The sequence below is a fragment of the Gadus macrocephalus genome, chromosome 1, assembly GCF_031168955.1.
Source record: "Gadus macrocephalus chromosome 1, ASM3116895v1".
Taxonomy (NCBI): domain Eukaryota; kingdom Metazoa; phylum Chordata; class Actinopteri; order Gadiformes; family Gadidae; genus Gadus; species Gadus macrocephalus.
Window position 1 is genome coordinate 18,075,157 of NC_082382.1, and position 16,059 is coordinate 18,091,215.

At 45.9% G+C, this 16,059-nt stretch overlaps 1 protein-coding gene across 1 annotated transcript in view; it reads right to left on the reverse strand.

Moving 5' to 3' along the window:
• Positions 1 to 1,130: 1,130 nt before the first annotated feature.
• Positions 1,131 to 16,059, reverse strand: part of LOC132460529 (paired box protein Pax-7-like) — a 35,316-nt gene continuing 20,387 nt past the window's right edge. Inside the window, exons 7-8 of the mRNA XM_060055341.1 lie at positions 6,870 to 7,161; positions 1,131 to 3,200 (exon numbers count right to left, since the gene is read on the reverse strand). Coding sequence (XP_059911324.1) covers positions 3,085 to 3,200; positions 6,870 to 7,161 — 408 coding nt within the window. The 3' untranslated portion in view covers positions 1,131 to 3,084. The remainder of the gene's footprint in view (positions 3,201 to 6,869; positions 7,162 to 16,059) is intronic.

A 16,059-nucleotide genomic window follows, 5' to 3' on the forward strand; every position in this document is an offset into this window, starting at 1 on the left:
GTTTAAAATGGATCTGGGATATGTTTAAGATGATTTCGAGATGGGATGTTCGTTTGGGAGCACAAAAGCGCATGTAAACACATTCTTAAATAGGCTGTTCAGCCGATTCTACCAAAACGCTATAAACTGGGAACCATGGGGGCATCTTGTCATGGTAAAAACGAAATCGTTATTTTAAACAACTTAAAAGGCTAGAAGTAGCCTGACACTTCTTTGATAGTATAATATGGGTCTTAAAATATAAAACCAGTCATTGAGAACATTGTAAGGGTACAGATTGTTTATTAAAAAGTACATTTTATACACACAATACCATCAGTAGATCAGTAGATTGACGAACACAGAGATTGTGACATCCGTCAGCAACACACAAGCTCTGTGTTCGTCAATCTACTTATCGAGTCTTGAAAACAAAATGGCATCGACGGGTGATCTACTGATGGTATTGTGTGTATAAAATGTACTTTTTAATAAACAATCTGTACACTTACAAAGTTCTCAATGACTCGTTTTATATTTTAAGACCCATATTATACTATCAAAGAAGTGTCAGGCTACTTCTAGCCTTTTAAGTTGTTTGAAATAACGATTTTGTTTTTACCATGACAAGATGCCCCCATGGTTCCCAGTTTATAGCGTTTTGGTAGAATCGGCTAAAAACAGCCTATTTAAGAATGCGTTTACATGCGCTTTTGTGCTCCCAAACGAACATCCCATCTCGTTATCATCTTAAACATATCCCAGATCCATTTTAAACCGGATTTCTCCTTTAAGGAGTGATTAAATCAGGCCGCAAGGGGATAGAAACGGACAACTGCAATGGCGTTTCCAAACACGAGCCGTGTTTAAACTGATTCAGCAGTTCTGTCGATAAATTTAGATAATTTCAGAAAATGATGCCCATATTATCTATAGGGTACATAATGAACATACACAGCACAAACAAACAAACATAACAGTCACTTTGGAATAGTCTAATTAGAATAATGTCAGTTGAATTGGTCTAATCATGCAATTACTTTAAAGATTATCATAATAATTATTATTATTATTATAAATACATCTATTGTAATTATTAAAGAGATGGATCCGTCCATGAACTGAGGCATTAAAGCAATCAAAATCAGATGTATTTGTAACAGCCAGTTTATTTAAAATCTGGAAGCAACAGAAATGCAGGAACAGAAGCTGTGTTGCGATTTAACCAAACACACCTTTGAATGAGTCCCGCTGCTTTAATACTTCATATAGACAAGAATAAATTATGGCATGATAAAATATAGATACATGTCAGACAAAGAGAGTGTAAGAAATCAAATAACAACAAATCAACAACTTGTGGTGAGCAGTAAAGACAAAAGAATAACAGAGCTATACATTTGAGCAGGTGTTTTACCATCCCGACACACACAAACACACACACAATCACTCGCGCACGCACACACACACGGCGACACATGCACGCACGCACACACACACACACGCACACACACACACACACACACACACACACACACACACACACACACACACACACACACACACACACACACACACACACACACACACACCCTTGGTTGGCGTTCATATAAAATAATATGTACACAAGGTAGAGTGTTAGCATGGTGGCTTGAGGCCTGAATGCTGCCTTCTGTCTTCCACAGATGTCCCGGAGACAGGAGTACAGGTTGTTGCTCATGGAGTGTGTGTGAAGTTTGGTTTGGTCTGTGATCCAATGCCAGACGGTTTCAACAGTTTTAGTAAAAACGAAAACAAAAATTATATAAAAGTACATTTGTGTGAATTAAATCAATTCAAACACATTTTCTTTCATCAATTGCGATCATTATTTATATCACATCGTCATCAATCTAACAACCAGCTTCCTCATCCTCTTCGTCAACATCAAAACTGACGACGACGCTCACCACAATTTAGTTTGAGGAACTCGTTATCATTTTGTCTCAAACAACCAAAGCAACCCATCTGGGTGTAAAAGGTCTAGTTTAGTCAGTGGTTGGGCCACTCTGCAGAATGTCTTGATCATCCAGTAGGTTGACTGGAATAGTTATATTCTTGGCTGAGGCACTGGAACTTTCCTTTAATACCTGGAGGAGAGTATGCCGCATTTGTGGATTTAAAATTAAGACAGTGCATATGTTTAAAATAATATTCAAGTACTCAATTACATTTGGAATGATACATAAAATAGTTGTTTTTAAAATGGGCAGCCGGAATTGGCCTCTGTGTTGAACATGTCAATACACATTTGAACTGTTTTAAGACTTAAATAAATGTTTTTGAGCATATTTTTGCGTCCGGGTAGATGGCAGTAAGCAGAGGCCGGAAGATGCTCTCTGTCATACTGAAACCGATAAGATGATGGGGTACAATCCCCTGTGATAGCAGAAAATTCTAGATGATTCTGGAGGGAAGTGTTACAGAGTAGCTGACTGAATGACCTAGGTCTCACACTGGGAGAGCAGATAACAGCAGTCAAAATCAAATCTTCTGAATAATTAAATAAAAAGGAACATTGAACAAAGACTTATCCTCCCCCCTCAAATTTCTTTCAATTGGGATTGTGATGCTGTTTCTCTCCCTGTCGGTGCATATCAACCATGCTAAACTTGACCCGTACCATTTTCTGTTCTTGAATGTCATTAAGAAAATAAAAGGCATAAAATGAAGATAAGAAGGTAAAAATTGGCTGGAATCATAGTAAAAACATCATAGGTCATAAGAAACTCCACAGCTAAAAGTAAACACAAAAAGAAACCTACTGTGAATGTTTGAATAAAAAAAAAGAATGTTTACGGTCCAGACACGTGGATCAGAGGAAATATGGCTGAAGTTCTGCAGAAGTTCTGCGTGATCACAGAGTGAAAGTCCAGAACCTCCAGGGTCCAACCACAAGGTGTCAAGGTGTCTGGGAGTCAGACCCACAACACAACACATCAACTAGCGCCTGGCTCTGAGAGAGAGAAAATACCAGAAGGTGCCTGAAACCCATTCTCTCTCATCCAGGGGGGGAACCCCTCAGCTCTGGCCTGTCCAGGGTCTAACTGTGGCGGTGAGAGACACTCAGTAGGCCTGTCCCGTCTCCACCTGGAGGAGCCCCAGCACGGCCGAGTGGTCCCCCAGCTTCATCCTGCGCTGGGCGGACAGACCCACGTTCTTGGCCAGGTAGTCCACAGCAGCTGGAGAGACAGAGAGAGAGAGACAGACAGAGAGAGGGCCGTTAGGACCGTCAGGTGCTGGTAAATACCCAACGTTCCGCCATCTTGTAATCTTAGAAGGTCATTTGGTCAACTGTGAATAAGGATATTTCACAGTATTTTGTGACATTCAGTACCGCATAGCTTTGAATTTCATCAAAATCTATATTGTTAAAAAAATATGAATAAATCGCTGCAACGCATATCGCTGGACAAATAGTCCAGTAGACAATATATCTTCATATTTTGAACTACGACCGCTATGTGCTGATACATATAACCAGATTTCTGCCAATAAACAGCCTCAAAGCGTGAAGGGTGCACAGGCAGCCTGTGTGTGTGTGTGTGTGTGTGTTCACGTGCACAACATGGATGTTATGATCTGTTGTTTCCATGACTTTAGCGTGACTAACCCCGGCAAGGGCTCTGATTGGCCGGCTCTCTGAGTGACAGGAAGGGGTACGAGGAGGCAGAGAGGGGTCAAGGGTCTCTATCAGAAGCACGTGTGCTATAATCTGTGGGGGCCTCCAGGGGGCCACCAGGTTAGTGTCCCCCCCCCCCCCCCCCCACACACACACACACACACACACACACACACACACTACTGATCTGGCTCACACCTCACACTGTTTCAATTTCCGTTGACACACAAGCATCAATATACCCACACACATACAAAGAACAGACACGCGTACACAGTCACAAACACAGGCACACACACACACACACACACACACACACACACACACACACACACACACACACACACACACACACACACACACACACACACACAGCAGTCCTTCCTACCAAACAGAGGCCATGACCAGTAGCTACGGTAGTGAAGAGGCCCTAACATCTTATCTCATTGGCAAGTCATGTCGCATACTACACAGGCATTGCATGTGAGAGTAGGACGTACTTCAACACGGGGATCAATGATTTGTGATTGGAGGAAAATGTTTAAAACTGAAAGCTTTTTTTCATGTGTTTTGTAAAGTGCTGCATGATGATCCCACTTAATCCGAAGTGACTTGACAAGTCATTAATGAGCGGCTAATGAAGTAATCTTGCTCAAGTATGCTTAAAACTAGGGTGGTGATACTGGAGTGAACCCGGAACCATTTGATGATGACGAAGATGATGATGATGATGATGATGATGATGATGATGATGATGATGATGATGATGATGACACAAATAATGATTATATATATATTTAAATTGTTATTTGACAAATATTTCGTATTAAAATGTAATATATAGACATTGTTATTGACGGCGGCTGCAGCGTTGTCCCTGTGGTTCTAGTGTCTGGTGGCCAGTGAGTTTCCACCAGTTCCCGGGTGAGACGGATGGTTCCAGAACACAGGTGTTCCCCAGCTGTTCTCCACAGCCGCCGTGCAGCGGGGGCCCCGTGAGGCCCCTCACGTCTGGAGAACCATTCAGACCCCCGGACCCTCATGTTCAACATGTCACCCGGGTGACCTTCTGAAGGCGTTAAATCACCGCACTTTGACTCCGGGGGGGGGGGGGGGGGGGGACGGACATAACTCATTCTTACCGAGTTACGGAAATGTCTTGGCGTTATTAAAGTGACGGACTGGCTCGTTTTGTCCGCCCGCTGCCTACTGTTCCCCACCGGGAGACGCGGTGAACACTGTGGGAACGCCCCGTCAAAGACCATCCCGTCGTAAGACAAAGGAGGACGATGCAAAATGGCGCCCGGTTTGGCTCGCCCCGACGGAGCACGAGAAAAACTGACAATCAGGAGTTCCGCCTCCCCTCATAATACACTACGTTATTTTTCTTATTTTAAATGTTTTTAATCGAGCCGCTGTCTCGGCTGTCGCGCCTCGCCTGCGACGCATGTCTCCCCGCTCAGCAGATATTAACCTGGCTTTGTCGTCTTGTCTGGCAGCTGCACGCGGAGGACGCAGACAACATGACATTGGACACCAACTGTGTACTCCTTTGTGTATGTGTATGTGTATGTGTTTTGTGTGTGTGTGTGTGTGTGTGTGTGTGTGTGTGTGTGTGTGTGTGTGTGTGTGTGTGTGTGCCAGCTTTCTGTCCCAGACTGGGGGTTGGGATGAGGGGGAGGTTTAAGTAATCGGCATGTGTTAGCATGTCAGTTAGCGTGCTAGCGTGAACAGAAGCTGTCAGTTAGCGATGAGAAAGCGGCAGGTAGCAGCGCACCTGTGGGAGGGCACGTCTGTCTGCAAAGGTGCCAGTCACCCCACTGTGTGTGTGTGTGTGTGTGTGTGTGTGTGTGTGTGTGCCCTACACAGGATTTGAGCGAGGCCTTCAGAATAAAAGCCTGTTTTTTCCTGTCAACTCGGTTTACACCTTTAATCCCTGCAGAAGAGTCCCCTCCACTCACACAGCCCAAATGTGTGCACATACATACCTACACACCCAGACACACAATCTTAGACATACATACTTACACATAAACACTCACGCCACACAGGCTCTCAGATACACACACGCACATTGACATGTATGTAAACACTCACACACACACACAAACACATGCACACGTAGACACACTCACTCACTCACACTCACACACACACACACACACACACACACACACACACACACACACACACACACACACACACACACACACACACACACACACACACACACACGCACACACTCATTAGGTGGACACACACCAGGTGCATGCTCAACACACAAACACACACACGGGCAGCCGGCTTTGCAGGGTTGATGGTATGTGCTTTAATCTGTCAGGTGTTTCCTGAGTTAGGACGAGCCAGGAGTCAGGTGTCACCAATTGATACGGTAAGCCTGCTTCCTCAGGGGCGTGGCACGGGAGGTAGCAGGAATCAGGTCTGAAGGCTGGGGGTTAGGGTGGGAAGGGGGAGTGTTTGATGGTTCAGGGGCCAAGTGTCTAAACCCATGCTGGAATATTTTGTGCAGACTTGGGGTGAGATTGGCTACTGTGTGTGATGTTGTGTTGTGTGTGTCTTGCTGTCGAGTGCTTTTTGTAATCTTCTGTTTGTGATTGCAGCATATGTCCTTTCTCGTGTGTGTGTGTGTGTGTGTGTGTGTGTGTGTGTGTGTGTGTGTGTGTGTGTGTGTGTGTGTGTGTGTGTGTGTGTGTGTGTGTGTGCGTGTGTGTGTGTGTGTGTGTGTGTGCGTGTGTGTAAAGTCTGGGTTGTGGTGCCCTGGGATGGCGTCTCTGTGTGATATTGTATTAAGGAGATCAACACAATTCAAATTCCTCATAAATTATGCATGTATTGAAAGTATGGATATCTTACCCAATTATTGAGCATAACTTGAGGATGAATATTTTACGATTTTGTTTTTTTACCGCAGAATATTGTAGTTTATCAAAGAAATAGCCCTCCATTTTCTAATCATGAGTTGAGACGTCTTAAAAAAAAATGGCTTATTAAAATAATTAATTTCAACAAGTACAATAGATCCTATTGTCATTGCCATAGTAAACAAAACCAGCGACCATGCACGAAAATGTATGTTTGTGTTTAGAAACGATGACGTACTTGATGTTGCCAGAGCTCATGCCCCGTCCACCATAGGGCCCCACCACACAGTAAACCCAACCCTCCCCTCCAACCACACACTGACAGTGAGCACTGTGGTTCCACTCACTCTGTCCGTACTGGCTGTACTGGTAGCCGGCCCCCATCCCGGGGTCCACGCCGTAGCCGGCGGAGCTGTAGGTGGGCGGGCAGTAGGACTGGGACGAGGCCAGGCTGTCCACCACCTTGAGGCCGCCGTCCGCCCCGCGCTGGCTGCAGCTCGCCGAGAGGGCGGCGGCGCCGGACACGTTGGAGCCGTCCAGCCCCACGCCCCCGCCCCCGCCGCCGTGGAGCGGCGAGATGGAGAAGTCGTGCTGCGACTGCGACGGCAAGGCGTTGGGGTTGCTGAGGATGCTCATCACCTGGAGACGCAGAACACACAAGACGCCGTTAGTGAGCCCCTTTTAGAGCAGGACAAATTAGCGAACAGCTGGCTGAGTTAATACCCCCTGTGGAATAAGGCAAAATAGCAACGAGCTTGCCTGGCTAACCACGATGCATGAAGAGGAATTACTGTAAAATACGATCGAAACTAAAACAAATGAGCAAATAGCTAGCTGGGCTTATATTCATTGTAGACTCAGGCAAGTTAGCAATGAGCACCTTGGCCCTTAGACTTTAAGTGTTGCGTTCCTGCCCTGGTTTTGATAACTCTGTGTTACTGAACCCCTGCTACTCAGAGACCATCACAAGCAGTGTTATTTTTATCAGTTCCTGTAGATTATGGGGCAGGTTTGAGGTGAAGTTGGGGGCCATCCTTCTCTCTCTCTCTCTCTCCCTCTCTCTGCTCCATAACATGAGGTTCACTTTGTTACTTCCTCCTTTGTACCCGCCTGTGGCTCCCTCCTGTATCTGAGGCTAACCCTATTAGCCGCGGACAGAGGCTGCCACAGAACCAAGGCCACATTGCAGCCTCCTCTCCGTCCCCTCAGGGGCCCGCTTCCCCAAGCAGGGGCCCCCACCCAAAGAGATCCCATGTTGTGGAAATTCACAGATACACATGCTGCACACAGGGAAACACACACACGCGGGAAGGTTTGTGTTAAGGTTAAATGGCATTACCTGCATGACAGAAACATAAACAGCTGTCCTCCACACATTGGAGGAAGACAAAGCTGAGTTTGGGAAGGCATGTTCATTTTTAGTTTTCTTCGAGTCAAGGCGTCAGAAAGCAAAGGAGAGGTTTGGCTGATCACAATGTATTTTTAAGTGAAACGCCGTATCGCCCAGTGAATGAGTCAAAAACAATGGCCTTAATCTGTTCATATGGATCCAAGAACTAAAATGAAAACGTGCTTGGGGCCAGGAACCAACCCTGGCTAGTATATCCCCGGTATCAGGCGCCTCATATTCCTATGATAAGACTATTATTAGAGAATGAGTACAACATGCTGAAACTGCAAAATGAGCTGTTAATTAGATCATAGATTAAAAAGAAGAAAGAAGAAAACGTCCAGTGCCTCTCAACCAATCAGCGGTGGCCATTCATTAAGATGCATGACTCAGCACACGGCTGGGAACGAGGAAAAATACTAGAGAATCATGGAGCCCTTTCCCCAGCCAGTACAGGCTCCAGGCTGGGCTGGCTCTTTAAGAAATCTGCTTAATTAACCCATCAGCGTTTCTAACCCCACGTCTCCTCTGTTTTATCAGGGGCCCCTGAGTTAATCCCTTGGCGACCGGCCCTTGGTTTAAACACACTGCTTCCAATTACAATTCCTATCACACACTCCTCTATTAAGCCCGGGCCCTCCTCCTCATGAAAAGGTTGGAAATTAACTTTCTATGCTTAACAGGACATCTATTAATAGGGCTTTTGAAGACTGCCGATTGGAAGGAGAAAGAAAAACCAGACCAGTGCCAATCTTTGGCTTTCACTTGCATTCCGGAAAGTCAAGTACGGCTTAGTTTGCATTCCCTGAGAAACAAAAACTCTCAACAAAACCCCAAAAAGTCTACATTATCTCTTCATCCCAAAAACAACACGTCCCTAATGTGGAGCTAATGTGACAACTTTGGCGTGTTTTTTACTGAGGTGTTCCAGCCCTTGGAGCCCGCTCCGCGGGGTAGAACGAGGCTGGGTTGAATAGAGAGAGAGAGAGAGAGAGAGAGAGAGAGAGAGAGAGAGAGAGAGAGAGAGAGAGAGAGAGAGAGAGAGAGAGAGAGGGGCAGGCCCCCTGACTCCAGGGAGGTGTCAGAAAGCCCAAGGAGGTGATCTTCTGGCGGGGGCGTGGGCGGAGCTCCAAGAGACCTCCTTGGCCCACGAGGGCGGGGTTGTCCTGGACGCCCTGACATGTCTATTGAGGCCGAGCAGGGGGTGGTCCGTCAAACGCCGTGCTGGAGTCCATTGTGTCGCCTGAAAGTGGGACTTATTCAAATCTCTTCATATTTAGCATAAACGCCCTGGCATCGACTCATGGCCCTCAGTAGCGTGGGGTGATGTCGAGGAACAGGGAGGGTGAAGGTGGGGGCGTTCGGGAGGTTGGGGAGGGGAGGGGATAAGGTTTGGTAGCATTTGGGGCGTGGTTTAATGTGTCATGTAAAAGTGGTTTAAGCGGAGGGTAACCAGTGTTTAAGGATATTTCTGAATCGGTTTGTGAAGCAATATTGTTAGTATTATTTCGTTGAAACAACAGTACTGAATGGGTTTCCATTGCAATTAGTGTAATTTATTTTATTGGCTGTTTGGCTAGTCTTGCTTTAAACAAAGTGATCATGAAACCGAAAGTTGTACTAATCTCCACTTGGAAGCTACCTGTTTCTCTTTATTTATTTTCAATGTCTCCCGCATCCATTCTCTTTTTCTATCATTCTTGTCCACCTCTCTATCCGTTTTCCTCTCTCTCTCCCTCCCACTTTCTCTCTCTCTCTCTCTCCGTATTGTTAATGCCACAGTCCTCCAAATAGAGATAATGGGAGACAGGAGCAAGTTGAAAGCACGCTGCTGCAAGGCATTTGGTTTCTTTCTTGCCCATGCACAGACACACACTCACACACACACACACACACACACACACACACACACACACACACACACACACACACACACACATACACACACACACACACACACACACACACACACACACACACACACACACACACACACACACACACACACACACAAAGATCCCCCTCCCTTTTAAAATCGGAACACAAAAAGTAATTAATTCTAAACTTCTGAGAGCCGTGTAGCCCGGAGCTCTGTGAGCAGAAGATGAGTGCGGCGTTAATGAACACAATGTGCATCCTTTCAGATAAATAAATAGCACCACTTATCGCAAAGGAGCTGCCTTTCACACACTCTAAATGTCCTGAACTGTTCCAATTAAGCCTTGTTTTGTTTGCGCGGGTGTCGGAAAGACGGCGAGCTCTTTGTGTTTGGGTCGCCGGGGCCTGGGTCCTCAGAACAGAGCTGATAGCGTGACGCCCGTCCAGATGAAAAGACTCTTATTTGCAGCGATGTGTGCCGCGGTGTATGAAGCACTGCACATATTAACGGTGGGTCTGGGCCCGTAGTGTAGATAAGAACACGCTGGAGACAGGGGACTGACACCGTGGCAGAGAGAAAGAGGAGACTGAAGCTCTGACGGGACAAACAGAGGATGTACACGCATACACACATGCACAAACACACCCACACACGCACACACACACAAGAACTGGAGGGGAACAGTCCAGGCTGTGCCCTGACGTACATCTTGAAGACCTTACGTTTCTAACCAGCACAATGCAGTGACTCTAGTGTTCACCACCACCCATCGAATCCCATTGGGTATTTTGGAAAACTTTATTATACTTGCCTCTGGGCTATATAAAAGTTACTATCAGAGATTAAACAAGGAACATAAAAGAAGCAAGGTCAATTAGAAATTAGATAGGGGGGGTGGGGGGTGGGGAGAGTGAGTCCTGTTGGGCCTAGTCTCTGTTCTCCGCTCTTTGTTTTAGCTCACTGAGGACGGACAGGGGAGAGAAACCCCCCAAGGGCGCGACCATGTGGCGTGCCTCAGAGCGGTGGAGGAACTGTTTGGTTTAAAAAGGCTTATCACAGCGAGCGTGTGGAACAAAATGACATCAAAACGGAGGAGCCTGCTCTGCATTAGTGCTGTCATAGTTCCATCACTGTCTTAGTGGAAACACAGCGGGGATTACTCTCAAGCATATCTGCTGAAAGGAGGGGATATGTGATGCAATCAGAGGAAATTATGCCATCGCTTGATGGCTTTTCTACAACCGGCAGACTTGGGCTTTTGCAGGGACCGCAGTCAGTCCTGGAAATCCCAGCCCCCCCACTGGTGTTGAAGTGAAACCAAGACAAACAAAAAGGGTGTAATGTCACCATGAAGACACTTCCCACAACATGTTGGTGTTTGTGCGACTCTGGCGTTGAAGCATTGAAAGCCGTGCATAAAAATAGTTTTTTGTTTTGTTTTGTCAGAGGAGGTAGGATGCCTTTTAACCGTGTGCTAACTCTCATCGGCATATCCAACCCCAACTGCACATTGGAAGCTTTAGAGGAAATCAGAGGCAAGTCTCGAGAAAGAAAGAAAAGATAGAGAGAGAGAGAGAGAGAGAGAGAGAGAGAGAGAGGGAGAGAGAGAGGGAGAGAGAGAGAGAGAGAGAGCTTGGTGATAGAGCGAGATAGATATGACAAATAAGAGAGTGTGAGAATGACAGAAATTGGGTAAGGGGTGTAAAAGTTGAAGAGTCTTAAATCAGCCATTTGAATGACAGGGACAGAAAGTGAGGAAGCTGGCTCTAAACAAGAAGGCTTTCAGATGACAGCGATTAGTGAAGTACCAAACAAGCAGTCCAAACCAAACACAACACGTGTTAGCCGGAAGCTAGTCGCCCACACAGCTCTACGTGCATGAGGAAATAAGTTCTGAGACAGAACAGCTCTCTGTTTAGCTATATCATGCCCTCTTAAAGGTGATGCATTGGACACATCTTTGTGAGTTTGAGTGACTAAGTGCAGTGGGCAACAACCCAGTCTCTTCCTTGGGGATGAATAAAGTGTATCAACATCAAAATCAAATAAAGAGATAACAGAAAAATTACATAACTGCTATAATTGTTATCATCCTTTTGTATAATTTTTATTACTCTAATATATCAGTTTTACATTTTTAGTTGATAAATAAAAAGTCAGTGCAAATGTATTAATTCTTGTACTTATGCTGTTCCTTGTATGTATCAGATGAAGCAAACTGGTCTGAACCAACTGGTCAGTCACCAGTCTGCCTAATAACCTGATTATATTCTGAAGGCCTGTGATCAATGTCTAGCAGATTGTGCTCCCAGCGGCGGGTCAGCCGTCCCTGTATGTCTCCAAGGCCCCCCACTGAGTCGGGGTTAACAGCTTCCACAGGGGGTGACATCTCAGAGAGGGAGAGCTGGGCTAGAGGATCACTCTCACTGAACACTCTTCTCTCCTCCCGCTTGTCTCCTGTCCCGCTCTTTGTCTCCCATTTTCCATCCCTCCTCCCCTCCTTCCCTCTATTGATGATGGTCTGGTGTCTGTGACATGAAGGAATGTCAGGTCAAATGATTTGTCGTCTGGGTTAATTTCTGCACAGCTGGACGTAAATAACATGTAAATAAAACAGAGAAGAGGTTCTCAGCAGGAGGGTGATGGGCCAGGGGCGATGGGGAAGGGGTGGGGGCTGATGGGGGTCTCCCAACACAGGGCTGGATGAAATATACTCCCATGATTTAGATTAGGTTAATGGCAAAGTGCATGACAGAGGGAGAGAGGGAGGGAAGGAGAGAGTAAGGAGGGGGATGTAGATAGAAAGAGCGTTGGAAGAGCAGAGAAGCAGGTCAATGAGAAATCACAAGAAGAAAAAAGATGAATTACAGGTATGGGTGAAGAAAAGTAGACCAGATATCAGGCATTGCTGAAATAATCGACAAAGAAAGTGGAAAATATAATTCCTGATTGTAGATATTTGTTTAAATTCTAATTCAAAATGTGTAATTAAACGAACCAGTAAAATTTGAGAAAATCAATCAATCCGGAACAATGCATATTTGAATATAACATAATGAGCAAATGTTCTAAACTGAGTATCTAATGAAAAGTTGTTTTTCATCGGCCATTACATAAATCATATCTCTCCGCCGATCATTGTGGTATCCAGAACTAAGTGGAGTCACATGGGCCAGGGCTGACCTTTGACCCCCTTCTCTACATGCAGACCATTGAAGGGCCATTGGATCACTTGGGCCATTGGATCACTTGTCCTTTCAACCGGCTTTGAACCTTAGGCTCAGGACAGAGGGAGCCAAAGATGAGAGGGGCAGGGTCATCGTGAACAGAGAGTCTTACGGACCTAGACAGAGCACTGAGGGAGCCATTCACATGAATAGGATGGACCCAGACGGACGGGCTGATAGAACCACAGACAGAAGGATGAATAAATGGATGGTTGGATGCATGAATTTCTTTTTTTTCCGTGTCCAGATGAATGAAGAGATAGGTTTGATGCATGAACTGATGGACGGATGACTATTTGGATGGATGAACCAACCTCTGAAGGAAATGTTAATTGCTACAGAGGCTCAAGAAAAAAAGGATAATTAAAGTATAATCCTTCTTCCAATGGAATCAGTTGAGTGGGTAGTTGGTGATTCCCTGTTGAACCTGCGAGGGGCGCTGTGTTGGATGGAGCATGGCCTTCCTTTATGTTTGAAGCCACCACTTCACAGAGACATACAAACAAACCATTCCTCGCCCCCAGGAGGAGGGGGGAGTGCACATGTCTGCGTATGTGTGTGTGTGTGTGTGTGTGTGTGTGTGTGTGTGTGTGTGTGTGTGTGTGTGTGTGTGTGTGTGTGTGTGTGTGTGTGTGTGTGTGTGTGTGTGTGTGTGTGTGTGTGTGTGTGTGTGTGTGTGTGTGTGTGTGTGTGTGTGTGTGTTTGGGTGCGTGTGTATGTGTGTGTGCGTGCGTGGGTTGCATGCACAGATAAATAAAGGCTTTCTTTAATGTATTCTAAAACATTCCACCAGTGGATATGATTTAAATTCCTCTGATTTTCTTGGCAGCTTCTACCGCATCTTTTTATGTTTGTATCTCGGTATAATGCCTCTCGAACACACACACAAACACACACACAACACACAAATGCACACAAACACACTTGCAAGTGCACGCACAGAACCACACGTACATACATGCACCATCACACACAAGCAGGTTTATTTGCCAAATTGAAAGAGCATCTGTATTTTGGGGGATTTCTCATTAACAAGTATCAAAATCCCCCACCTCCCTCCCCCCCACTCTCTCTCTCTCTTCCTCTTCCTCTCTCTCTCTCCCTCCAAGCATGGTGCTGGTGTAAATATAGTCTCTCATCCCTTTTGAGGGGTTGACATAGAGCGTGCCAGTTGACAGTGTGCCCAGTGGAGGAGCAGGGGGGAGGGGGGGAGGGGGAAGCCGGGGTGATGGAGGGTTAGGGTCTTAATTTCAGCTAATGCTAATGGTCCCGGGGACTAACGATTAGACACAACCGCGCCATGACATTCAGGTGAACGCTGTCATGTCCCACGTCGTTCTGGGTGCAGCGGCTTGATGCTCTCTCCCCTAATCTCTCTCTCATCTCTCTCTCTCTCTCCTCATCGTTTCTCTCCTCATCCCTCTCCTCATCCCCTCTCTCTCTCATCTCTCTCTCTTGCTCTCCCTCTCTCATTTCTCTCTCCTCATCCCTCTCTCTCTCATCTCTCTCTCCTTGCTCTCCCTCTCTCATTTCTCTCTCCTCATCACTCTGTCTCTCATTTCTCTCTCTCTCTCTTTCCTCATCGCACTCTCGCTCTCTCTATCTCTCTTTCTTTCTCTCCAGCTCTCTCTCCCCTCCTCATCTCCTCTCTCTCTTTCTCTTCCTCAAACCTCTCTCATTGTTCTCATCCCTCCCTCCCTCACTCTCTTATCCTACCATCTCTCTCTCTCTCTCTCTCTCTCTCTCTCTTTCTTTATCTGAATGTTCTCTCCATCTCTCTTTCTGTTATGTTCTAAATATAATGTATCCTTGTATCTTTGTATCTATTTGTATCTTTCATTAATTTCCCCCAGAAATGATACATTGTCGTATCAATGCTTTCCTCTTTTGTGAAGCTTATGTTTTAATTTAGGAAAAAAAACGGGTTAGCGAAGGACTGCCACCAACCAACACACACATACACACAAACACACACACACACACACACACACATAAACACACACACATACACACACACACACATCACACACACACACACACACACACACACACACACACACACACACAACAGACACACACCCTGCCCCCTTATCGCAGTCCGACAGTTGTCAGGAATCACCAGTGTAGGCCTTAGCGCCGAGAGAGAGAGGCGGGCGAGCGAGGCGAGCGGGCGGGCGAGCCGGCCTGGGGATATGGATCAAAGAGAGCGAGCCGAGGAGAGACGCAGTGTCTCTGATCCCCCTCCACCACCACCACTCTATACTCTCTCTCTTTCTCTCTGCCCCCCCCCCCCCCTCTCTCTCTCTGCCCCCCCCTTCTCTCTCTGTCTCTCCCTCACTCTCTCTCTCTCTCTCTCTCTCTTCTCTCTCTCTCTCTCTCTCTCTCTCTCTCTCTCTCCTCTCTCTCTCTCTCTCTCTTCTCTCCTCTCTCTCTCTCTCTCTCTCTCTCTCTCTCTCTCTCTCACTGCCGCTATCGTTTTGCTTCTTTCTCTATTTCAATCTGGAACACACATCCAAACGTTTTGCTCTCATCACAGATTTTACCGGGAAAAAAATATTTTTTCTTTCTTCCATCATTTTGTCCCTTTCCCTTATTTTACCTCCTTTCCCTCTTCCGCTCTCTCTCTCCCTCTCTTCCTCTCCGTCTCTCTCTCTCACTTATTTTATTCTTCATTCTTTCTTTCCTTCAATCCTTTCCATACCTCCTTCCCTTCTTTCCTCTACTTCTTTCTTTCCTTTCTGCCTTTTAAACGTATTTCTCTGTTTAAGTAATTCCATGTGAATGTTAAGTTGTGTATTGTTTCTTGTTGTTGCACAAACTGTGTGTAATAAAGCTTAATTTGAATAAAGAACTTGATTTTTTTATACTCGTCGCTATGACAACTTCCATGGCCTACATAGGCAGGGATGAGCAGCCCAACGTCTCTATCTGTGTGAGTGACAGAATGAGAAAAACAGTAGAATAGATTTAGAGGTATAGGCCTATTTGTCAGAAGCATGGTTGAAATAAAACCAGCTTTAAATCACAGTGCCTAAGGGAAG